The following is a 23,882-nucleotide window of genomic DNA, read 5'->3' as shown; positions in this document are numbered from 1 at the left end:
GGGTGGCTGGTGCCTTCTGATCTGAGAAGTCTGAGCTCTGTGGGAAGCACAGGATGGACTTGCAGGCTTCACTCTGCGTTTCCTCTCTGGGGGTTGCTTATCTGCATTTCCTGAGCCTGCCTGTCCCCCCATGTATCTGTCAGTGCTAAAGAAATAGAGAGCAGATGCCTTCCTTTTCATGGCTTTCATGTTCTAAGGGGAGAGAGCACCCACACCCATCAAACATGTATTGAACCCTTAGTTCTCGCTGTATAAAATATTTATTGAACACCTACTGTGTGCCAGATGCTTGGAATAGGAATACAGTGACAAGGAAGGAATAGTCTCTCCCCCACCCCCACCCTCACCTCCCAGGCATTCTCCAGGGAGACTGCATACAGCAGGGTAAGCATGGGGCAGCACCTTGGGGTTGGGGGCTGGTAAGGGGAAGTAGGGTTATAGATGGCTTAGATCTGAAGATGGAAGAAGGCTTCTGGGAAGAGCTGGTACCTACACGGAGATCTGAGGGGAGTAGTAGCCCACCAGGCCCAGAGGCAGGAGCAGTGCTCCAGGGGAGAGAGGTATTTCCATATAGCTTTACCCAGACTAAGGTGTATCCTTCCAGCCAGAGTTTCTGGTCTAGTGGAAGAGAGTAGCCCTAATACAGGACAGTCTATGAGTGAATCCCAAAGGAGAGGGACAAGTATAGCACTGGGAGTGTACCAGGAGGGAGCGGGGGCACCTGGCTAAGGTAAGGGAGCAGCAAATTTGGGTGTAGCGTTAAAGGATAGATGGGCTAGAATGGAAAATGCTGAGGGGCGGGGACAGGCCAGTCTTCAGATCTGCAGGAGGCAAATCTCAGCTTGAAGAGGGGGAGGCACTGCTGTGGGAGACAAAGCCAGAGTGAGAGTGGGCACTAGGTCTTGACTTGGTAAGGAAATGGGGCTCCAAGAAAGGCTTCTAAGCAGAGGAATAGATTTTTAGGATTGAAGTGTGTTCCCTGAGTCTGGGGGGCATGGTGTAATACTGGGAGCATAGTGGTCATGTAATTTACTTGACAATAAATCATAGTTTAGTGGAAAGAAAATGTCCTTTCTGCAATTCCCTGACCCTTAAGGTATAAAAGCTATTTCCCAGTCCTCAACGTATCAGTAACAAATCTAGCACATTCCCTTTGTTCATAGCTATTACCCCATTTCTAAAACAATGTACAGTACATAGTAGCGTTCAGTAAGTATTGTTGACTGTTGATTTTGCAGGGAATTATGAGTCACTGTTAGTTTTGAATAAACTGCCTTTCACAGTCTCTTAGAATGACATTGTACCGCATTTAGAAAATTATTTCTCATGATCTCTCTCAGTTGATATGATTTTCACTTAAAAGAATTTCCTTTTAAGTTTGTTTACATTCCATGAGGAATGAACATGGGATAAATATCACTTGGAGCAACATTGAATACTCAGAAGACCTTAGAACACATTTTGAGTTTTGTACTTGGGTTGGGGCCTGGTGCATATATTGAATTCTTGGCTTATACCAGCTAGTTTGCATACTCTTTTTTTCTTTAATAAACTTTTTAGTTTGAAATAATTTTAGGTTTACAGAAGAATGGCAGTGATAGTACAGAGAATTTCCATATACCCCTCAACCAATTTTCCCTGATGTTAACATCTTACAGAACCATGGCACATTTACCAAAACTAAGAAATTAACTTTGGTACATTATTACTGACTACAGATTTTATTCAGATTTCACTAGTTTTTCCACTAATGTATGTTTTCTGTTCCAGGATCCAATCTAGACTCACACATTGCATTTAGTATGTGTATATGTGTGTGTGTGTTTGTAATTAAGCTTTTAAAGAAGGTCATAGATATAAGAATTTCATTTGCAAGACTAATATCTTAAGCATATGATACTTTCCTGATATGTTTGACTAATGAGTTTCTAAAATGTCTTTGCAGAGATTGCCTTACAACAGGTTTCCATGTTCTTCCGATCAGAACCGAAGTGGGAGGTGGTAGAACCGTTGAAAGACATAGGTGAGAAACTGGCATGCCCATTCTGTTAGACTCCAGAACTGGATTCTTTGTCATGCTTGCCTGTATGTAGCCCAAGGGAGCTCTTAAATGCAGGTGATTTCTTTTTCTTTTTGCCTCCCTATTGCTTGAGGATGCAGTCCTTAACTTTTACTACTTAGTGAATCTTGGTTAAAGCCCCACCCGAAGATTTTGATGGTAGTAATGTATACTTTCAGCATTGTTTCATCATTCATGCCTCAGCTTACTTTTTCACTAAATCTAAACTGGAGTGCCCTGTTCCTGTTTCTGTGAATAGAGTAAGTTCTTTGTTTGCTACTTTTTTAGTGCCGTCTTTACCATGTCAGCATTACCAAATGGTTATTTTACTTGTGCCTATGTAGCTATGGATAATATTGCCAAGCCTTGTTTTTATTAATTAAAGTCAACGAAACGTATCAGTTGGCATAAAAACAATGTAGCTATAAACACTTCTGCTTCTATGGCAGGTTGGAGGGTAAGGAAGAAGTATTTCTTGATGAAGATTAAAAATCAGCCAAAGGAGCGGCTAGTGCTCAGCTGGGTAAGCTGGTTTCATTTCAGTCTCATTCCAGGGGCCTTAGGTGGGCTCATGAAAGCAGATATTGACGAGAGAGTGATGGAATTATATTGTGCCCTGAGCGGAGTTCTAAAGGCCTCCTCAGTCCCACATCACATTTTAAGTCACTTTGCTTATACATTTGGTTATTTCCATGTGATTATATTTGATCAACTAATAAAGATTTGGAAAGAAAGAGGAACAGTTTAAAATAGTTCTCTGGAACCCCTCTAAGGTTGGCAGTTTTGCAGTTTGTTTTAAAGAAAGTACTGGGCGTTACTTTGTCATCTCTCACTTTGGGAGTTCTAGTGATACATTTGGTTAAAGGATTCGATACGATTACAAGTCCTTCTTTTTATATGTTTATATTCTGTCTCTCCAGAAAGGTCCTGAGGCAGCAAGACTTAGGTGGTTTTCATCTTTGGTTAACATTCATATATATGGGCAAACAAGAAAAGAGAAAGACATAAGGAATTTTTCTTTTCTTTTGCTTTCTTTTTCTTTGATGACTAAAGGCAGCACCTTCATATTTCCTTCCATGTTTTTAGGCTGACCTTGGCCCCGACAAGTATCTATCAGATAAAGATTTTCAGTGTCTAATCAAACTTCTGCCATCCTGTTTGGTGAGTACAAGTCCTTCTCTTCTTGGTGCTGATGACAGATTCACAGTGTTTTGTGTGGACAGAAAGAGCTGGACAGACTCAAAAGAATAGGGAGATATACTGGATTTCAGTTCAGACTGCAGTCGTTCCATAGAACAACAATGTTGTTCTATGCTAGTTCCATAGATTGGAGGCCATTTAAATGGCATTTATAATACATAGCCCATGAAATGTGGTAATTTAAGTGTAGACTTTGTATTTTAAGCAAATATCAGAATAGGAATGAGCCACTTTATTGTTGGTGAAGATGTTTATACCAATGGAATTAATATAATTCTAGCCTGAGAAAACAGAACTAATATGGGTTTAGGTAAGCTGGATGAGGGAAAGGCAAAAACCCTTTTGCTGTCTGAGTTACTGTTTTCACAGGCTAGCCAAGTGGCGTTTGGACGTACCTGGCATTATTTGTGCTGATACAGAATTCTAATCCAAGGCCTTTGGTGGAAAGAGCCACATCAATATATTTCAGATGCAGGATGTCTTCAGGAAAAGACTGATCTGTCCAGGAAATTGAGTTGGTGTTGATGTTCTTTATCTGTGGTCTGCATGAGGATGTGGGACCCTAGAGGGAGTTAGTCATGGACTGAATAGTTTTGCTGACCTGTCCAGTGGGTTGGCAAGTTTGTTTTTGAAGATAATTGTGTCTTGTCAAGCTAGCAAAACCAAGCTTTTAATGAGGTGTGATATGGAGCCAAGAAAAATGCCGTGGTCTTTGAGTTTGATTAATTATGTGACACAGGCTGTCAGCACTCAATTCTACATTTCTTTTAATGGCTATGCTTTTTAAAAAGAAGGTAGTGCAGATAAGGGATACATATTAATTCGAGAAAAGTCAGAAAGTACAGATAAACAAAAAAGAAAGAAAGCTTACTCCTAATTTCAACTAACCAAAAAATGTTACTTTTCTAGAATTTTATATGATTTAAATATATATATATATATATTATTTTAAAACCCTGATTTTTTTCTTAAAAATATTCTGTGAACATCTTTTATTGTCAAAAATATAGCATATTATTATTACTGGCTGCACAGAATTATCATTGGCTATACCTTAGTTTACTCAACAAATCTAGATATTTGGATCACCTCCAGTTTTTTTCTCTTTAAAAAATAAGTCATAGTGGACCATTTTAGCTAAATGTTTGCATCTATCCTTAATTATTTTCTTAAGATAAAGAACTAGCATAGCCAGCACGGCTCAGCGGTTGAGCACTGACCTATGTATGATCCAGAGGTTTGATTCCCGGTCAGGGCACATGCCCGGGCTGCGGGCTCGATCCCCAGCAAGGGGCGTGCAGGAGGCAGCTGATCAGTGACTCTCATCATTGATGTTTCTCTCTCTCCCTCTCCCTTCTTCTCTCTGAAATCAATAAAGACATGTTTTTTTAAAGAAATCTATATAAAAAAAGATAAATAACTAGAATTAATTAGTAAGTAATTATAGGGAGATATTTTGAGACTATATAAATATCCCGTTCTTTATCAAAGCCACCAGTTTTAGCATCCATTGAGATCTTGTAACACCATCATTCCTCTTACATTTATTAGTTGGCATCCTACTGTAAGGAAGAGCTTCCTATTCTCCCTTTATTTGTATCTGTAGGGACTCAAGGTTTTTTATTTTATTCCTTGGGTTTCTTTTTGGGGTGATGAAATGCTCTAAAATTAGATTGTATGATAGTTGCACAATTCTGAATATATGGAAAACTATTGAATGTACACTTTAAGTAGGCGAATTGTATTTCTATGTGAATTATATCTCAGTAAAGCTATTAAAATGTCACCAGCAACCATTTTGATGTGATGGTCAAGAGAAACTTTATAATCAGTTACTATATTTTCCTGGACACACTCTTTCACCCTTCAACCCACTCAAACCCTGTCCCCCAAATCTTTGCATAGCTCAGCTCCCTTGCATTTAAATTTTCATGGTACTTTTTTGAGCTAATGGACATTGTAATACCTGTCTGGAGCCAGTTGGTTCATGTAACCAAAATTTCAGCTCCTACGAATAATTTCCTTTCAGTCATTAATAATTCGTCTTACTCCCCACCCCACTTGGTGACGTCAGTCCCCATCTCAGGCGGACACTGTGAATCATCACATTGCATATTCCAGGGAAGGTCGGGAAGATCCATGCTAGCTGCTTTGGAAAACTGCCAAGATCCCCAAATGCTGCTTTTGCTTGTTTTCTGGCTGTCGTGCTGCCCGGGCTGGCAGTGTGCAGCAGTGTGGGACGTTAGGCGAAGCTGTGAATGAGGACTCATTTACCCTGGTCCCCACGAGGCTGTTCTGGGATTTGGCTGTGTTCTTTACCAGTTTCCAGAGGCAAAATCTCTAAGTCACTATTCCAAAAACTCCGACTTTCCCTGCCTCCCGTTACACTTTTGCCTGAACCATGAGAGTGTGAATACCAAAGCGGATGCCACATAAAGCTTATCACGCCAGTCACCCACTTCCTTTCGTCAGTATTGTTCATGCCCCTGCTCTCATCTAAAGAATGATGTACTGGTTGCTCATCCAATAACTTGGAAATGCCATTGTTCAGGGAACCTCCTCACATTTGTGTGCATCTGAACTACCGAGATGCTCCTTGACTCTGCATAACCAGATCCTGGTATAAAAGGACCTAGATGCTGGTGCAAATAAATGTGAATTTCTTTTTTGTTTTGGCAGCACCCTTATATCTATCGGGTTACCTTTGCCACGGCTAACGAATCATCAGCATTGCTTATTAGGATGTTTAATGAAAAAGGAACTTTGAAGGACCTGATCTACAAGGTACTTGTGGTACAAGTTCACGGTCGTAAGGAAGTTCTCAAGTCCCTTTAGAACCTGTTATGGATACTCGATCCCTAAAGTCCCAGAAGCTAGGACCTGAGGATGTTATTTTTAATTTTACTTGGAATTTATTTTGATTTTAGTAATAAAAACTCAGTTTGATTAGAAAGCATTCCTTTCCCCACATGAGGGAAGGTTGAACATTTAATGGTTATGTCCATGGCATTAGGTCAGTTTTAAAGTTGTGTCTTTCATTTAACAAAGCAATACCAAACTATCTAAAAGTTGGAAAACAGTTTTTTTAAATAATAGCAAAAAATTTTAACAGGTTTTAAGACTTTGGGGTCGGCTAAGGCCAAGACGAGGTACATCTTCATTGGCCCAGAGAAGGGATAAAACCCAGGTCAGCCTCTTGCAATCAGCTCCACAGACTGTTATATTTTAAAACCCACCTCCTGCAGTCTGATGCCCTTGGTCTCTGTAGAGTCCTGCCTGTTGGGGAGCCTGTGTGCAGATGTTGACCCCTCTCCTGCTTTCTTATGTGCTCTTTGTTTTTCTCCAAAGTCAAAACCAAAAGACCCGTTTCTAAAAAAGTACTGCAACCCTAAGAAGATCCAAGGCCTCGAACTCCAGCAAATAAAAACATATGGGCGGCAAATATTAGAGGTAAGAGATATTTAATTTTTAAGTTGCATTGGAATTTCACTCAGCATTCCAGTATTCTTTTGGGAAAGTTCTTAAGCAATATCCAAAATAGTTTAAGTTGTCTGATTGTTTATAAACTGATGGCATTGCCATATGTTATCCCAAAAGCAAATATTTGAGACTAAGACTAATTTAGAGCTACAAAATTCCAAAAAGCTTAGCTACTGGAATTTTATATCTGATTTTTAAGAACCTAACTGTATGGGCACCAGCTTTTGTGTTATTTTGATTGCTCTTTATCTTTGTGCCAAGATTCTTGATTTTGTTATATCATGTGCGTAACCATATGGCTCCCTTGCAGAAGTGTAATTAGCATGAAAAGCCTTTCCCACATCACTCTCTAGAGCAGTATTCTCCAAGCCCTTTGGATTGTGTAACCCTATCAGTGAACACAATTTAAGCATAAGCCCCCTCGTGTTGGATATATTTAACTATTATATACATGTACTACTACTAACATGTTTCATACATTATAAGTTAAAAATGAGATTAAAAACAAAACAACTGGAAAGAGAAATTACAATATTTTTTCCAGTCCTCAGTGGATTGTCCTAGGCACCTTGATTACTGGGTGAGCCACTGTCTATTAATTGGCAGCTGAAAAGTTTGCTTCTTTTCATGAGTCTGTCATATGCTTTATTAATTAACAGCCAAGTATATTCTAAGGTGAGATTGGACTAGAGATGTTTTCCTTTCAAACCCTTTTCCTGAACAACTGGCTGCAGCACTGACTTGCTAGCTTTACATGGAGGAGAACTCTATGAGGAGGGCCAAGACTTCACCCCGAAGAGGGCTTGGCTGGTGGGATGAGAAAGTGTTTAAGTAGAGGCTTTTGGCATAAAGCTGTTAAACCCAGACAGACGCAGGCTGCCTCTCTGTTCTTTGGAAACAGGGTGTCTGGTGTTGCATCTCACAGCTGGAGACTGCTCAGCAGCACTTCCCTTTTCCAGAGAAATGGATGGAGGCGGCAGTTTTCTTTAGGAATCTCCCCAGTGACCCGTTTGATTTTGTTTCAAAATATATTGACTTAAAAAGCAAAGTTTAACCTGTCTTATATCTGAATGAGTTGGGGGGAAATGTAACCTATACTTATTTTTTAATAGGTACTAAAGTTTCTACATGACAAGGGATTCCCTTACGGGCATCTTCATGCCTCCAATGTGATGCTAGATGGGGACACTTGCCGGCTGCTAGACCTCGAGAATTCCTTATTGGGCCTTCCTTCCTTCTACCGATCTTATTTCTCACAATTCAGGAAAATCAATGTAAGTTGCTGAAAGTAATGAAACAGCAGATGCATTTTGAGGTATTTGACCCCATGATCTGCCCATGTGAGAAATATGCACAAAGCAGTGAAAAGTGTGGTTGAGGTAGGCCATGCCTGTTGGCCTGTTCCTCCCACAAAGCACTGTTGTATCTCCAAGAGGCTAAGCTGAAACAGTAGGCGGGACAAGGAGGGGCAGAGGATCACTGATTGGAAGACCATGAAGGGTAGGACCAAGAACTTTGGTCAGAGCAATGCCGTGTGAGCTTTTACAAAAGGCTTTGGAATTGCATTTTTACTACCAATTACAAGTGGGGTCACCCTGGGCCTTGTTTCTCAGTGGAAACTGAGGGCAGGGGCACTGGGATTCACAGCGCCAAACAAAGAGGAACATGCCACTGTGCTCTTTTCTTCCACAGACATTGGAAAGTGTGGATGTCCACTGTTTTGGCCACTTACTATATGAAATGACCTACGGACGACCTCCCGACTCGGTGCCTGTAGACTCCTTCCCCCCTGCCCCGTCTATGGCTGTGGGTCAGTATGGGCTTTGGAGGGGTCTTCTGGGCCCTGGAAGTCTGCAGAGCTACTTACCCCCTTTCTAGAGTCCAGGAAAGACCCAGAGGAAGTTGTCATGCTCCACAGCCAGAAATTCTTATCCAATTTAAAAGCAAACCTAATCTGAGTAATTAAATGCTTTTCACTGAAATTTCAGACGGCTTATCCATTTGTCAGGCTCTCTGAATCGGGAATTTTTGTAATGGACATTAGACTCTTAGAAACAGGAGCATGGGAAGAGAAGTATGGCCAAACTGAGTCTGATCTAGAGACAGAAGCCAGGACCAAGTAATTTGAAGCCAGCCTTGAGGCTCGGGCAGGTGTCAGGAGTCAGACCAAGGCTGGAGTGGGATCTGCAAGAATGTGGGAGCCATGGGTGGATACCTGGGAGATAGGAGCCTAGCAGGCCTAGAGCTCCGGAAAGCAGACAGACACTGGCAGTTGGATTCAGGAGCTCTTCCAGCATTGCCTGAGGGACTGAGGAGAGCTGAGGGAGGGACAGAGGCACCATTAGGAAGGAGGGATGGAGGAATCTATATGGACTCCTCAGGCACTCTTTCAGCCCCTCCACAGCCCGCTCCACACTCACTGCTAGAGCACAGAGGGGAGGGCAGGGTAGCTCTTGGACCACTGAGCCTTCCGGGTATGCAAGTCAACCTTCCACCAACTGCTAGTTTTGTGTTAAATGACTTGGTTCAAGAGAACAGGCCCTGAGACTACTTTGTGTTTGAGTTTGAACAGCTGACACTGAACAGTGATCTGTGAGTAGGAAAATCCAGTTGCTTGTGTTTATATCAGCCAAGGTGTTGGATGACGAGGTCTCAACAATTGGCATTTTGTGTGCTGGTTTTGATTAAAAGCAGACAAGCAGCAAAATGTCTTTCGAGCTCAGAATTTTTACTTCTGTTTAGTGTTTACTTCTCTTTTCAGAGAGCAAACACTTTTATGAATGATATCTCGAATCCTTCCTCTAATTATCTTTGAAGTATATTTAGCTCTCTGTCAGCACGTGGTTTCTAAACCGCTAGTTTGAGTCATCGGTAACGTCAGTGTTGCCAGCATCTCCCTCCCCACGTCACCATCTGTCTGCACGAGAAGTTTTGACACTGTCCTGATCAGCCTGCAGACAGTTGTTGCAAAGCGGTGTCAAATTTTTCATTGCCAAGTGATTTGCCAGCGTGTTCTGTGGAACTAAACTGTGTATCTGTTCATTTCAAGTGGCCGTGTTGGAGTCTACGCTGTCTTGTGAAGCCTGTAAAAATGGCATGCCTACCGTCTCCCGGCTCTTGCAGATGCCGTAAGTCAATCGTACGCCTTGCTTGTTATGCTCATAGCTGGTTGAACACCGACCACTAACCTGGTACCACAGTAAGACTCAGCTGCAGTCCTTGCAGAGTCCAGACGACCTCTTTGCTGACAGTCACTTGCAGCATGTCACGACCTTTCCCTGTGACCTCTCTGCTACCTTAGTCTGATCGCTCTCCTTTGACAGTCTCGTTCTCACGTGTGTCTTTCCCTGTCAATGTTGCATTGTGTATGTGTCCATGTGGTGGCCCTCTGCTTGGGCAGTACCAAAGGGGGGCCCTCTCAGGCGGCTGTCCTTCATGGGCCTGTTTCAGGCACCAGTTGGGCCACATCTGTGGCTAGTCCACAAGCCACTGGCCTTGGAAGGTCAGCCCTGCATGAGGGGGGCAGTGTGTTTCTGGTCTCCCACGCACTTGTGTGTTCGCTTTCTCACCGGGTAATGTTTGTTAAACATCTGACATGTACCAGGCACTGTGCTAGGTGCTTATAGCTCAGAAGACGTTCGCTCTTAAACAGGATTGTGAATAGGTAATTTCCGTACATTTTCGGTCCCTTCATGGAGAGGCAGCAGGGTGGTTAAGGACGTGTCACTCCTGTTGCTTCTACCCTGAGCCCTTCCTTGTTTCACTGTCCCTAGCTTTAATAAACATACACACACACAAAAAAGAGAGAATTAAAAGAAGGGTGTGCCTGGGATTCTGAGATAAGACGAACCTGAGATGGGCCCCACCTCACTGCTTCTACCTGGGTGACCTTGGGCAAGTTTCCTAACCTCTGGAAGCCGAGTTTCCTTGTCTGTAAAATGGGGATACTAATAGACGTCACCTCACAGGGTTGTCAGGAGGGTTTAAAGAGATGATTCCTAGTACAGTGCCTGGCACTTAGTAAGTGCTTATTAAATGTTAGTTCTGATTAATATTGATTCAGCTTTTATATTGTGAGTTTCGTGTGCCATGTGATATACCCAGCGCTTGGTCTGTACCAACTTGTTGTAAAGAGATCAGATGTACTGAGGAAACAATAATATGGGAAACAGGCAGGGGACCAGCTTGAAGTGCATACAACAGGAGTCCAGAGGAGGTAGCGGGAAGTTCAGGTTCCTTGTAGAGGGTCTGCTTTAGCCCAGGCGCGTTCTAGGCCCTGGGGACACCATGAGGAACAGAGCAGTCCAAACCTCTGCCCTGCGAATAGAACATTCTACTGTGTGACTGACACTGGCGAGCCCCTCTGCAAACCAGCTGCCATTAATAACACTGTGGACATGGGAACATTGATCCTGTTAGGGAAACAAAACAGTTTTCACAGACTTAGAACAGAATGCATTTGGAGTTAGGAAAGAGCCCAAATCCACGTTGATTCACTTGGGTTTGTATTTCCGCACCCACAGCCCTTACATTTTCTCTCAGTCTTCCAGTTCTAAGGTGAATCCAAATATTATTTCCTTCCTTAAATCTTTCTATCCTGTGGGCTTCAGCCTTGAGAAGAGACTTGTAGAGGTGTGGACTGTGTCCAGTTCACATGTGTTGTCTGGAAGTAAATGGACCCATGGCCTTGGAGGGGAGAGTTACGTCTCTACCTTGAGGCCGGAGAAAGGCTAACCTGTCTTTCTCCTTGGCACGTAGCTCCTGCTTTCCCAAGGGGAGAGCCTCCCTTACAGATACCTGCGCGTTGCCCAAACACCCGCTCAAACCTGCCAACCTGTTTTAGCCAAAACAGTTCAGAACTCCTCAAGCTATTGTTTTTAATAACATAGTTTTGAAGAGAGAGTAGATTTACACTAAAATCTGCCATTTCTTTTTAAGAGAGCACGAGAAACACTGCTTTTCTTAGAAGAAAATTATTTTCTCGTTAGATTCTAATCAGGACAATTCCTTTCCACTTACGTGCATGTTTTTATTTTATTAAAGCTCTAGGATAAATTTAATTCTCCTCTGGGACAAGAAACAAAGAAAACCAGCTATTTTATTTAATATCTACTGCATATATTATTTGCAATATAATGTAAATAATATAATGAATAATAGTTTGCAAAAATGATTCCTTTTAAGTGTAAATTAATTTACTGCATAGCATGAAAGGACTTTTGCCCTTTGGTGAGGAAATAACCTCCAGTACACAGCTGACCCAGTGCCCCCGGTAACTGGAGTGGGATTTTCCCCAAGGTCACACTGGGTGGCCCATTAACTTTTTTGAGTGTGTTGATAAACATGAAATGGTGGAATGCGTCAGGCCTGGGGGGGCACCTCATGGGCTACAGAGGTCTCTTTCTGCTTCTGTTGTCTTCTGAGAGTGCATCTGTTTTAAGAAAGATTTTTTTCTTCTTCTCTTTACAGATTGTTCAGTGATGTTTTACTAACCACTTCTGAAAAGCCACAGTTTAAGGTAAAGCAAATCATACCATCTTTTGGTTTGTGACATAAATAAGTTAACTTTGAAAGTTAATGCTTTTTAACTAAAAAAGAGATGACGCAGTACTTACAATAGGGAAAATTGGAAAACAATCTAAATATCCTACAATTAGGGAATAATTTAATAATTCATAGTGCATCTAGTAGATAAAATATTTTTATATAATAAAAGTAAAATTTATTAAGATATTGTAGTAGCCAGGAAAACGATTATTATGTGGCCTGAAGGGGGAAGAAAGGATATAAATACAGTGTATAAAGAATACCTGTGTCAGCCCGGAAGGAAGCATCCTGGGAAGCATCAGTGTTGTGTGGTGTGGAGAGAGCAGGGGCTTCGGAGCACAAAACACCATGCCTTACTTTGCTTTTTTAATACCAGCCGTTTATCTAAGGAGGGTTTCTCAGCCACAGCATTTGACATTTGGGTCAGATAGTTGTGGGGGGCTGTCCTGTGCTTTGTAGGATGTTAAGCGGCATCCCTGGCCTGCCCCCACTGGATGTGAGTAGTACTTCCCCTGCACCCCACACACTGTGACAATCAAAAATGCCTCCAACCCTGGCTGGGTGGCTCAGTCGGTTGGAGTGTCATCCCGTACACCAAAAGGTTGTGGGTTTGATTCCCAGTCAGGGCACATACCTAGGTTGCAGGGTTTAATCCCCAGTCAGGGTGCATACAGGAGGCAATCCATCGATGTTTCTCTCTCTCCCTGCCTCTCTCTGAAAAAGCAATGAAAAAAAATATCCTCAGGTGAGAATTAAAAAAAAAAAAAAAATCACCCCCATTTGAGAGCCACTGATCTATGGCAAATGCCTGATCTTTGGGTCTGCTTTACACAGTGTGTGGGGTTGATGAGCAATGCCTGTCTCCTGTCATTGGATACCTGAGATGATCCACGTAAAAGAGTAAAATGATATGAAAATATCTATGAACTTTGGTAACAAAGTCACAAGTACTTTTATTATTTATTTATTTTTAAATATGTCTTTATTGATTTCAGAGAGAGGACGGGAGAGGGAGAGAGAGATAGAAACATCAATGATGAGAGTCATTGATCGGCTGCCTCCTGCACGCCCCTGACTGAGGACCGAGCCCTCAACCTGGGCATGTGCCCTCACCGGGAATCGAACTGCAATCTCCTGGATCCTAGGTCGATGCTCAACTGCTGAGCCATCCCCGGCTGGGCTGCCCTCCTTTTTTTTAAAATATGTTTTTATCAACTTTAGAGAGAGAGGAAGGGAGATGGAGAGAGGGACAGAAACATCAATGATGAGAGGGAATCATCAATTGGCTGCCTCCTGCTCACCCCCTACTGGGGATTGAGCCTGCAACCTGGGCATGTACCCTGACTGGGAATTGAACCGTGGCCTCCTGGTTCCTAGGTCGATGCTCAACCACTGAGCCACACCAGCCGGGCCAGATGCCCTCCTTGATAACAATGAACTGCTCCTTCATTAAAACCGGCATTTGGGAGAATCTCCGGCCATTTTCCTCAATAGATGATGTACTTTTTTCTCTTTCAGATTCCCACCAAGTTAAAAGAGGCATTGAGAATTGCCAAGGAATGTATAGAAAAGAGACTAACTGAAGAGCAGAAACAGGTAACTGCGCACCATTCCTCACTGTCCTTTTTCTTTAGTGTTGTCATCCTCTGCCTGGAATTCCCGGTGATTACTTTTAGCTGATAGTTCGTTCCACAAGCATTTCTTGCATACTTGCTCTGAACCAGGCTCCAGGCTCAATGCCATGAGGCAGCTGAATCCTTCACTGTTGTTCCCTTGAGCTCAGCCTGTTGGGTTAACAAACAGGTCCACAGAAGGTGGAGGTCATCCTTTATGATCAGGGCAGGCTGGGTCATGGGGAGCATGCATGGTCCGTGCTCAGAGGTGCTGGGGACCACTCTCATCTTTCACAAAAGAAAGGCAGGAAGAAATTGGGAGAAATGAGAAGGGTCTTCACCCCTAGGCATACCCTTCTCCCAGATATCCACACCTGACCTTGGAGGCAAGCAGGCTGAGCAGGAAAAGATTTTTCATCCAGACAATTTGATTTGGCACAACACATTAGGTTTTTGTTAGTGTAGGATACACTTACATTTGTGGTGTATTGTGTTCTCTTACAGATTCACCAGCACCGAAGACTGACAAGAGCTCAGTCGCACCATGGATCTGAAGAAGAAAGGAAAAAGAGAAAGATTTTAGCTCGAAAGGTCAGCCTGCTGTCTCTCTGAATTTTCTCTGTGTAAAGAAAAGCTCTGGGCTCCACCTGAAGAAAGTTCTAGGTTAACGGTGCACATTTAGTCAATGACAGATTTTGTGCTTTATCACCTTGAAAGCCAAAACTATTTGCAGATGACTGGTTTGCAGCTTTTAAAAAGGAGCTACATAATATCAGGAAAGAGATGGACCGTATAGTTTCCTGGCATGGCTTGCTGGGCCGATTATGGCCTAATGTAACTGGGGGAGTGACTGGCCTGAGATAAGTCAGCATGGTTGGTTTTATTTTCCCCTTCGGTTTTGGCTTGTGACTTCTGCACTGCATTAAGTTATGAGGCCAAATATGACCCTGTGTGTGGATAGTTTAACTGCATGCCTAGGAAGTATTTTTATTCTAAGTGTCAGTGTCAGTGTGTTTACTCTTTGCTTTCCCCCCTTTCTCTTTTTATTTTTAAAGAAGTCAAAACGATCTGCTATTGAAAATAGTGAAGAACAGTCAGCAAAATATAGCAACTCCAATAATTCAGGTAACCGGTTATAGATTGTCGTGGAGCCAGCCCCCAAAGGCCGGGACCAGGAGCCTGTAGTTGGTGAAGGGATATTGGGTTCTGGTAGCCAGAGTGTGGTAACAAATGTAGAAAACAAAAGACTTCTGCCCCTAATGAAGGATTCTGGCAGCATCCTTGGCTCCCAGGACTTGAGTGCTGGAAGGGGCTGCAGAGGTCATTGGATCAGCCAGCCTCTTCACTAATGGCAGGACTTGGTCAACAAAAGATGAGCATTATCCACAGAAAACCCACCCCAACTTAAAATTCAAGGCATCCTGTTTTTCAGTGGAGCCTGCATGAACAGAAGTCACCCTAAGTCCTGTCCTCTGCTCCAGTCACCACATGGTAGGAGAATGTGCCCTCCCTTTGTTAAGGACTCGATAGTGTGTGGGGATGGCAGGAATCATCATTCCAGAAGGGCCGAGATGGTACAGAGAGCACTGTCCTGAGCTGGCTGTCATAGCTGCTGCTCCTGGCTGCCCCTCCCCAGCCCCACAGGCTTTGGGCCTTGATGTGCCCATCTTTAGCAATTAGGGCCAAATTGAATGATCCCTTGAGAACTTCCAGTTCTTCTACCTTATAATTCTGAAGTAGAGTTCCACATAGAGCAGGGGAGGGTTCACTCTAACCCAGGCAACTCCAACTTAGCCCTGGAAGCCCCAATAAAGGGGGGTTTCTTTAGGTTCAGGAATAGCTGCATATACTTTTTTTTAATCCTCACTGGAGAATATGGTTGGGTTTTGTTTTGTTTTTTCAATTGATTTTAGAGAGAGAAGGAGAGGGAAAGAGAGAGAGAGAAACATTGATGGGTTTCCTCCTGTGTGTGCCCTTACTGGGGATAGAACCCACAGCCTTTTTGGTGCATGAGATGATGCTCCAACCAACCCAGCCACCTGGCCAGGCCAGCTGCATATACTTTTAGGCAGGAGAAGGACCTAGCAGATGGGGAGAAGCTAAAGATGCAAAAGAGAGAATGACAGGTGAAGGGTCTAGAAGGCCAACGGCTCGGCATCAAGAGCCCAACTCAGTCTCAGCCTTGGAGGAGCCCATCCATCTCCTGGAGGCAGGAGCCAGGAGGGGCAGGTAAGAGGTAGAGGCATTTAAAAGCAGAAGGCAGGAAATTGAGAGTGTTCTCAGGTCCTCTCGGTGAAGTCAGGGCAGAGGACATCTGCTGCAGGCACAAGGAGAAACAGGGAGTGGCACACGAGGTGGACTATCCCCAGCCAGAAAACGAGGGTGGTGTGGGCGGAGCTGGACATTGGAAGGGGTGGGAGAAGGTCGTAGACTGCACACAGAGGGTGGGAATCATGCGGACAAGGCTGCCTGCAGGGTCCAGGCTAAAGAAGGGCTCAGGGGGAGCGAGAAGGGAGGAGGGGAGGCCAGGCCCTGGAGGTCCCATGAGGACGGAGGTAGGCTGTAGGGGTGTGGAGGCTGACAAAGGAGAAGGGCTGGAGGATGTTGTGGCCGGTGGGTAATTCCACAGTTGGAGGTCTGTTTTCTCCATGGTGGATGGGATGGGCCAGTCATTGTCACCGCTGAGACTCATGTCTCCAACCAGCATGTCTGACTGGTTAGTCATTCTGTCCAGCAGCCAGTTCTTTATAAAGCAGAGAAAGCCTGACTGTGTTTTCCGTCTTCCTGAGGCAACTGCCTGCCTGCAAGGCCCTATACCAGAGGCAGCCAGATGGGGTCCCGAGGACTCCAAGACACCGCCTTGCCCTCAAGGAGTTTAGGAGAGCAAAGTAGCAGTGGATGCAAATGTGCAGACCACCTCCAGAGCCCACTGGGACCACATGTTCAATCTTCTCCCCGTTAGAATCAATGTTGGCACTGCCAAGCAGTTTGAAAACAGGATAAGTTGACTCACCTCCTTTACCAGTAAAACTCTTATAGTTTACAGGGAGGTGAGAGAATATTGCAGATAGTGGAAAGGTATTCACATCGTGGAAAAGAGGGTGGTGTGGTTGAATTAGGACATTTCTCCTCATGCCCAGTGTCCATGTCATGTCAACATGTCCTGTGGGTAGTGGGTGAGAGGATGGTTGGAGGCTTCCCCAGTAAGGCTAGTGGTGTCTCCAGGGCAGGATCACAGCCCCCCCCCCCCCCCCGGAGCTGTGGTTAACCACTTGATAGGACCTCCGTGCTGGGGAGGTGGCTTATGTAGTTCCTCTGTCTGCTCACTGGGCTACTTCCATGTTAGGACAACAGGGTATATTCTGGGGGTTTCTGAGCACTGGGGAGATACTGAGAATTTGGGAATATTTGAAATATAATAAGGTGACTGGATACAGAAAAATGCATGCAACATATGGGAATATGTACATTGTTTTCATGTAAATAAGGGTATTTATTGAATTTTAAGTAAGAAAAGGCCTGGGAAATCCACACACTGAATAGGCTGACCCTATCTAATTGAATGTACCTGCTGGTAAAATGGAACCTCTACCCAGAGCATTGCTGGGGAGATGCCCTCACTTTCTTAGGACTGCTCTGCACCTCCCTGTCCCCTGTACTGCTGGGGCACTGTCATTTGTCATTCATTACCCAGGGACAGAGGTTGGGTCAAGAAGAGGTACTGCAGCCAATTGCATAGCTGTCGACTTTGAAAAGTTGGTTTCAAATAAGCAAGTTGTGGGGGGGCAGCCCAACCTTAATCCTAGCCCCATCCTGGAGTAGAAGCCTGTGGTCACTTGTCCCTTCCCTGAATTCTCTGTCCCTCCTCAACTTTTACTGCAAGGCCCATCTATTAAGCCAAGTGCAGGTTCTCAAACAATGGTGGGGCCCACCTCAGGCCAAATTCCAGATCTTTCTTTGGTCCCCATAACTTTTCTGTGTTTTCTCTTAGCAGGATCTGGGGCGAGCTCACCTCTCACATCCCCGTCATCGCCTACTCCACCCTCTACAGCAGGTTAGTGATGGAGGCAAAGTAGCCTGCCTCCTGCTCTCCTCCTGCGGGCAGAGGAGCGGGGCTTTCTCTTCTCACCTGGGCCCAGGCTTGTCAGGGTTAGGTAGTGCCAGCCTTCTCCATGAACCGGTGAGAGTGCACGTTAGCAGTGTCATTGGAAAAGATGAGGGTCTGGATTTACAGACTCAAGTTTCACAAGAATGGAATAGTTGGTTTCAGGGTCACTAACCACCCTCTTTCGGCAGAGGCTCTCTCTGCCGAAAGCCTGCTGCAGGGCTCCTGCTCGGCTGAACACAGCAGTTGCACTGCTGCCCAGGGGCCCTGTCCTTCTCGAACTCTCTCCTCAGGGAACCCAGCCATAATGTTGGTTTTGTCACAGAGCAAAACTGGTGAGACTCCCAGGTGTGGGAGTAAAATAACCGCCGAGTTTCTGATTTCCTGATAACTGTTCTGTTCTGTTCTGCTCTGCAGTTCATTTAATCACCAGGATATTCTTCTGTGGCTAGCTTCTGTTTCACCTTTGTGAATTAAATCAGATTCTGCAAGTTTTGTTGGAAAAATGTAGAAAAAATTTATCTTGGGAATACTTATAAAAACAATCTCTTCTGTGGCGTTGCCTCATAATGCTATCTTTCTTCCTTTTGTTTTGAACTGATATCTCTCTCTAACCATTTCATAAGCCCCATAAAAACACATTGGAGTACCAGTATCTCCTTTGTTCTTAAATGAACCAGATGTTCTAGATGTCAGAGGAGCTGGTTCTGCCACTCAGCACTTGCTGCTGTGCTTGGAAGTTGCTGCAACTGTCTAAAGGACCGTCATTGGCTGGGGCTGATACATGAGTTGATATCATATGCATTAAGGTTTAGGGCGGCACCTGGGAGCTACCAAGTGCATCATTGCTCAACAGCTCGCAAATGCTCCCAGCTGACCTTCCTAAAAGACGACAAGCAGATGTAAGAGGACTGGTTTGAACAGCTTCCTCCTGGCTGGTGGGTTTCATCCTTGCTGGCCGAGGACCATTACTGGTGGCTTGCTGCCGAGCGTGCTGGAGCCGGCACCAAAGTACCTGGCTCCTGGGGATGATATTCTTTTCCCTGGCTGACTTTGTCAGCAGATTTTTACAAGAAAGCCCCCAAATATTGATCAAGACAGAAAATAGACTTCTCTATCTTTTGTAGAGGTGACCTGTATAGCTGATCAGAAATTTCTGGAGATCTGCCCAGATCACGTTGAGCCATTTTCTAGTAGACAGGATATTAATGTCACACCAGTTAGACATATTAAGGACGTTGGAGAGAATGAATAGTGAGACTCCACAAACCCTCCTTTAACAAATGAAGCGTCTGTTTAGAGTGCAGAGCACTCGCCATGTGCCTTAGATGTGGTCCTGGTAAGTTAATGCCAGTTCTCATTTTTAAATGCCTTGAGGAATTCACAGTCTATTTGGATTTTGTTGTTGCTGTCAATCCTCTAATTTACCTATGATTTGAATGGGGGCTATCTCATACATAGCAGGTTTGCATGAGATGAGGTAACTTTTAGAATGAGGGAAGGAAAAGAGGAATCTTGTAATTAGAGTCAGTGTTGGAAAGACTGTCTGAGGAGAGTGGGAGCAGTTGCGGGGCATCACTGTGAATTTGGAAATATCTGTCTTGAGGGGGAAACATAAGCATTCAGAGGGAAACGTATGTGAGGCCCCAATCACAATGCATGGCAGAGATGAGACGTTTCCAGCAGATATTGGCTCCTTCTTTCCTTTATCTCCTTTAATGTTGATGAAATTATCATCTGGGCCCCCAAAGATTCTGCTCTGACCTCTGCTGGGCATTTATTGTAATGCATATCATTAAAATGCTAACTGGCACTTGCCTGTCAGCCTACCATTTGAGTCCCTATAGGGGGCACCCACAGTGAGTTTATTCATTCAGTTACTCAAGATGCATTTATTGAGAGCCTGCAGTGTGCCTGGCACTGTGCGTGGCCATGAGTTACAGAGATAAACTGACAGGCAAGGCCCCAGCTGGCATGGAGTCACATTTCTAGCTCCTGTGGGAAGCGCCAAAATGATAGATACTATCCAAGCAAATGCTTTCTCTGGTGTCCAACCATGGGCATTTTTTCTCCCGATAGTTCCCCTTCTTAAATAGAGAATCCACCTGAAAAACTAGGCCACCAACAAGCAACATCTAGAGATGTGTTCTGTACAAGACCTCAGGTGGAAGCCCTTGTGCACTGTACCATGAGAGGAGCTTGGTAAATCCTTGTGGGTGATTTGCTTGGACTTGCTCTGCCTTCAAGGCTTCTGCTGGGTGGCAACTTCTAGTTCATCAGCCTCTGCTTAGACGGGTCCTTCCTCCCAGGACTGGAGGCCAGGCTTCTCATTGGGCTCATGTTTCTCACTGCCCCTCTGCACACTGCCCATCTTGTTGCTGGAATCATTTACTCCAATTTATGTCCTTACTTCTAAGTTTATGGTCCATCTGGGAGCTTAATTCAAAGAGAGAGTCTTTCAGCTTTATGATGAAATACAATTTCTCAAGAAATGAAGGAAAATTCTTCATTTTCAAGGGCTAGTATTAAAAAAGAATTCCCGCTCAAGGTGGCATCTCAAACACAACTCAGTCTAGGAGCTCTTGGGAATTTCTCATTGGGCCAGGGAACCTAAACTTGAGAGCCAACACTTGCTAGTTCTGGGACATTGAGCAAGACACTAAACCTCCCTGTGTTCCGGGTTTCCTATTCATAAATAAGGGTAATAACAGTGCCTGCCTAATCAAGTTATTAAGAGGATCCAGTGAGTACGAGGTTAGAACAGTGCCTGCACACAGTAAGCCCTCAGCACACTGAGTTACCCGGAGAGCTTCAGTGAGTCACTCTCCGTGTCTGGGTTTTACCTCCTCTGTCAAAGGCTAAAGGGTGGGAGTTAGAGGAGACTGTCTCGCAGCTCCTTCTAATCAAGCATCCTGTACATCTGCTGTGGACCCTGCCTTTGACAGTTTGCTCAGCAATAGATCACCTTAGGCAAGTACATTTCCACAGCATTGCCTTTCTTCCTGAAAGAGTCGATTTTAAGCACATTCGTGGTAGTTGAGAGTGGTCTTAAGTTCAGTTACTTTTAGGATGGTGCAGAAGTGCCAGATGTTTGTAAGTGAAGTGATCTTACTCTCATGAGCCCTTTCCAGCATTTGTATAAGGTTTGGGGCCTCTCCCAATTTATTGTACCTCCATGCCCTGGGGCCTCTTCTTGAGGTCCTTACCAATTTGATGGGAGAAATACCATTTCCCTAATTCTGCTGGGGCTTCCATCAGGTGGGGTGGGATTCTCTAAACCCCTTTTTCAGTAAGAACATTCCTAGCACTTTGTTTTCTGCTAAAGGTTATGTTTCCTGCCTCTAGAAGTTCACTCTTTCAAGAACTTTAGAATTCTTTATCCTATATCATGGTAAATGCCACCAACTAGTGTTTGCACTGAATTCATAGAGGTGAGGGGTTTAGAAGATGCCAATTTACACACAAATATTCCCTCCCACCCTCCCTTTGGGAGCAAGCAGGCTTTGTGTTTTTTATTTTTTTATTTTTTAAAATAGGTTTGCAAGAGTATTTATGGAAAGCTAAGTAAGCAGGAGGTCCTAGATTCTTGTTGTTTTTAATAATCATATTTAACACATTTTGAGCACTTATTTTGTGCTGCTCTTGGTGATATATAGTCGTTGTTCCATTTGATCCTCATGAATGCCTTCCTATCCAAGGAGCATGGATTCTTCCAGAGCTCCATTTTATAGACAAAGAAACTGAGGCTCTAGTGGGGTTAAAGGACTTTGACCAAGGTCACACATGTAGGGGGTGCTAGAGCCAGGATGAAAATGGCTGTCTGCTCACTTATCCTATGATTTTTCTTGAGTGCCGGCTCTTGGGTGCATGGCACAGCCTGTGCTCCGCAGGTAAGCACTGTGCTTGGTTCCCAGGCAAAGAACCCTGAAAGCGGAATTAGGAACCCCAGGCCTGGTTTGTGACTCTACCACTTTCCAGCTGTGACCTTGGACAGCAGTTTGCATTCTTTAAAGCTGTCTTTGGAAAGATTTCCTGGTCTTGACCAGGAAGATAATGTATAGGACAAGGCTTTGTAAGCAGTCAAGTACTATCAAGTATAAGTTATGAATGCCCTGCAAGAGAATTCTAGCCCTTCTCTCTTGCAGTTTATAATTTTAAGCAATAATTTTGAAATCAGAGAGCTGACAGTTTGTAGAAAAGCCAGTGTGTAAGAAGGACTGGAGAGAGAGGGGAGTTTCTTATCTGGGCAGGAGCTGGAGGAGGGAGAAAGAGCCTGATGGGCACAGAGTGACTGAGAACTTGACTAACAGGACAGAGGGTTGAGAATAAATGAGGCACAAAAGAAGAGATGAGGTTCTTTACAATGTTGGAGTTTCCAGAATCTGTGTGTCCAAATCAAAGTCTGAAGCCCACTTTAGGTTCAGAATTGATGCCTCTAGCCATAGGAATTTCTATCAGAACCTACGCTGGCACAAAGCAGTGGCCCGCTTTGGGATGAGCAGGTCTGCCTGGCAGTGCTTCTCTGAGCCCAGTGTTTCTGCTCTCCTGCCCTCTCACAGCCCTCCCCTCCCTGGTGGGGGTGGGGGTTTGGCGGGGTCCCCAGCATCCTCCCTGCTGCACCAAGTGACCTGCCCCACATGGGCCTCACTTCCTCTGGGCAGGGGGCAGGTTGGTTGATCAGGGACTCAGATTCACTGTCAGGGAAAGTGTTATCCTGGATTCGCATTTCACCTGGAATCTAGACAGGGAAAACGTTTACAAACCAGTGCATTCCATGTTTAACTTGCGTGTCTCCCAGCTTGGCAGTGAGAATAACCAGCGTGGTTCAGACTAATATTTTACTGTCTCTTACTATTTGATTAAATGGCACTAAAATCTGAATAATGACTGTCCTTTCTCTCTCTCTTTGCTGTTTTCAGTAGAGCATGCGCCATTTTGAACGTGAGTTTTCGGTAAAGTAAGCTGTACTGATACCTTTCACTTTAAAGATGCTGCTTCTGAGTGTGAAATGGGACCCAGTGCATCTCGTCACTGAGTGGTGAACAAATGGGGAAGCAGATTCGAGACAATTTCCTTATCCAAACACTTAAGTGAAATACAGCATCTTTAAAAAGCGCCCAAGTGAATTCATTTCCATTCATTTCATTTCCATCATGACCCTCAAAATCTTCATTTTCACTCTGATTTTAGTTTTAAAATACAGCTCTAAAACCTACAAATCAACCGTATGCCACTTTGGCATATTTTAACTCAGAGTCCTGTCCCTGCAAAAGTGATGGTTCCTTGTTACTCTGATGAAAGGGAAAGGGTGCTAGGCAGTTGAGTTCTTGGTTATGGAGAGACAGCTTACTGGCTTTATAACTGATGAAACAGCAGTTCTTTTTTAAGCATCCTTAATAATTCTTAAGTTGGGACATGAGGGCAGCCTCCTCATCTGTCTGAGACAAAAGGTGAAGGCAGATCCCAATAGCTGGGTGCTGCCTGCTTCCAGGACATGGCTCTCTATTCTCTTGAGGGTAGTAGCTGGCAGGTCTGGTGTTGGTCTGGGGGCCCTGTGACCTCCCCACCTCTATGTGTGGACCACAAAGGAACGCTGACTTACGGTCACCTGTAGATTGCTAAATTGGCCCCAGGAAAGGGGACCCTGAGATGTTCTTTCCACAAGGCTGGCCAGGATGTTTCTCACTTATGCTTTTGTCACAACAGTCTGTGGCCTGTTCCAGGGCCTTGGCTAGATTGCCAGGGTCCCATTTGGTTTGGTAGATGGGATTCTGGGGAGGGTAGAGTAGTTGGCTCTTGCCTCCTCCACTGTTGACCTTCTGATTCCTGGTCCTCTCTCCTCCCAAAGTGCTCTGAGCCGGCAAGTTAAATTCCCTTG

The 23,882-nt window shown here is 44.3% G+C and overlaps 1 protein-coding gene across 9 annotated transcripts in view; it reads left to right on the top strand.

Moving 5' to 3' along the window:
• Positions 1–23,882, top strand: part of PXK (PX domain containing serine/threonine kinase like) — a 73,887-nt gene that overhangs the window by 47,168 nt on the left and 2,837 nt on the right. For 3 of the 9 annotated variants that reach the window (XM_081160772.1, XM_081160764.1, XM_081160771.1), the window contains exons 5-17: positions 1,946–2,023; positions 2,509–2,582; positions 3,146–3,220; positions 5,939–6,043; positions 6,608–6,709; positions 7,852–8,013; positions 8,432–8,549; positions 9,789–9,867; positions 12,209–12,257; positions 13,805–13,882; positions 14,404–14,490; positions 14,955–15,024; positions 17,891–17,953. In XM_081160772.1, the coding sequence (XP_081016898.1) occupies positions 1,946–2,023; positions 2,509–2,582; positions 3,146–3,220; positions 5,939–6,043; positions 6,608–6,709; positions 7,852–8,013; positions 8,432–8,549; positions 9,789–9,867; positions 12,209–12,257; positions 13,805–13,882; positions 14,404–14,490; positions 14,955–15,024; positions 17,891–17,953 (1,140 nt within the window). Of the gene's footprint in view, positions 1–1,945; positions 2,024–2,508; positions 2,583–3,145; positions 3,221–5,938; positions 6,044–6,607; positions 6,710–7,851; positions 8,014–8,431; positions 8,550–9,788; positions 9,868–12,208; positions 12,258–13,804; positions 13,883–14,403; positions 14,491–14,954; positions 15,025–17,890; positions 17,954–22,923; positions 22,957–23,882 lie in introns of all 9 variants that reach the window. The other 6 variants (XM_081160766.1, XM_081160768.1, XM_081160769.1 and 3 more) reach the window with 5 other exon arrangements.

Source organism: Miniopterus schreibersii (assembly GCF_964146895.1).
Source record: "Miniopterus schreibersii genome assembly, chromosome: 15".
In the NCBI taxonomy this organism is placed as follows: Eukaryota; Metazoa; Chordata; class Mammalia; order Chiroptera; family Miniopteridae; genus Miniopterus; species Miniopterus schreibersii.
This window is presented reverse-complemented; position numbering and strand designations above follow the sequence as displayed.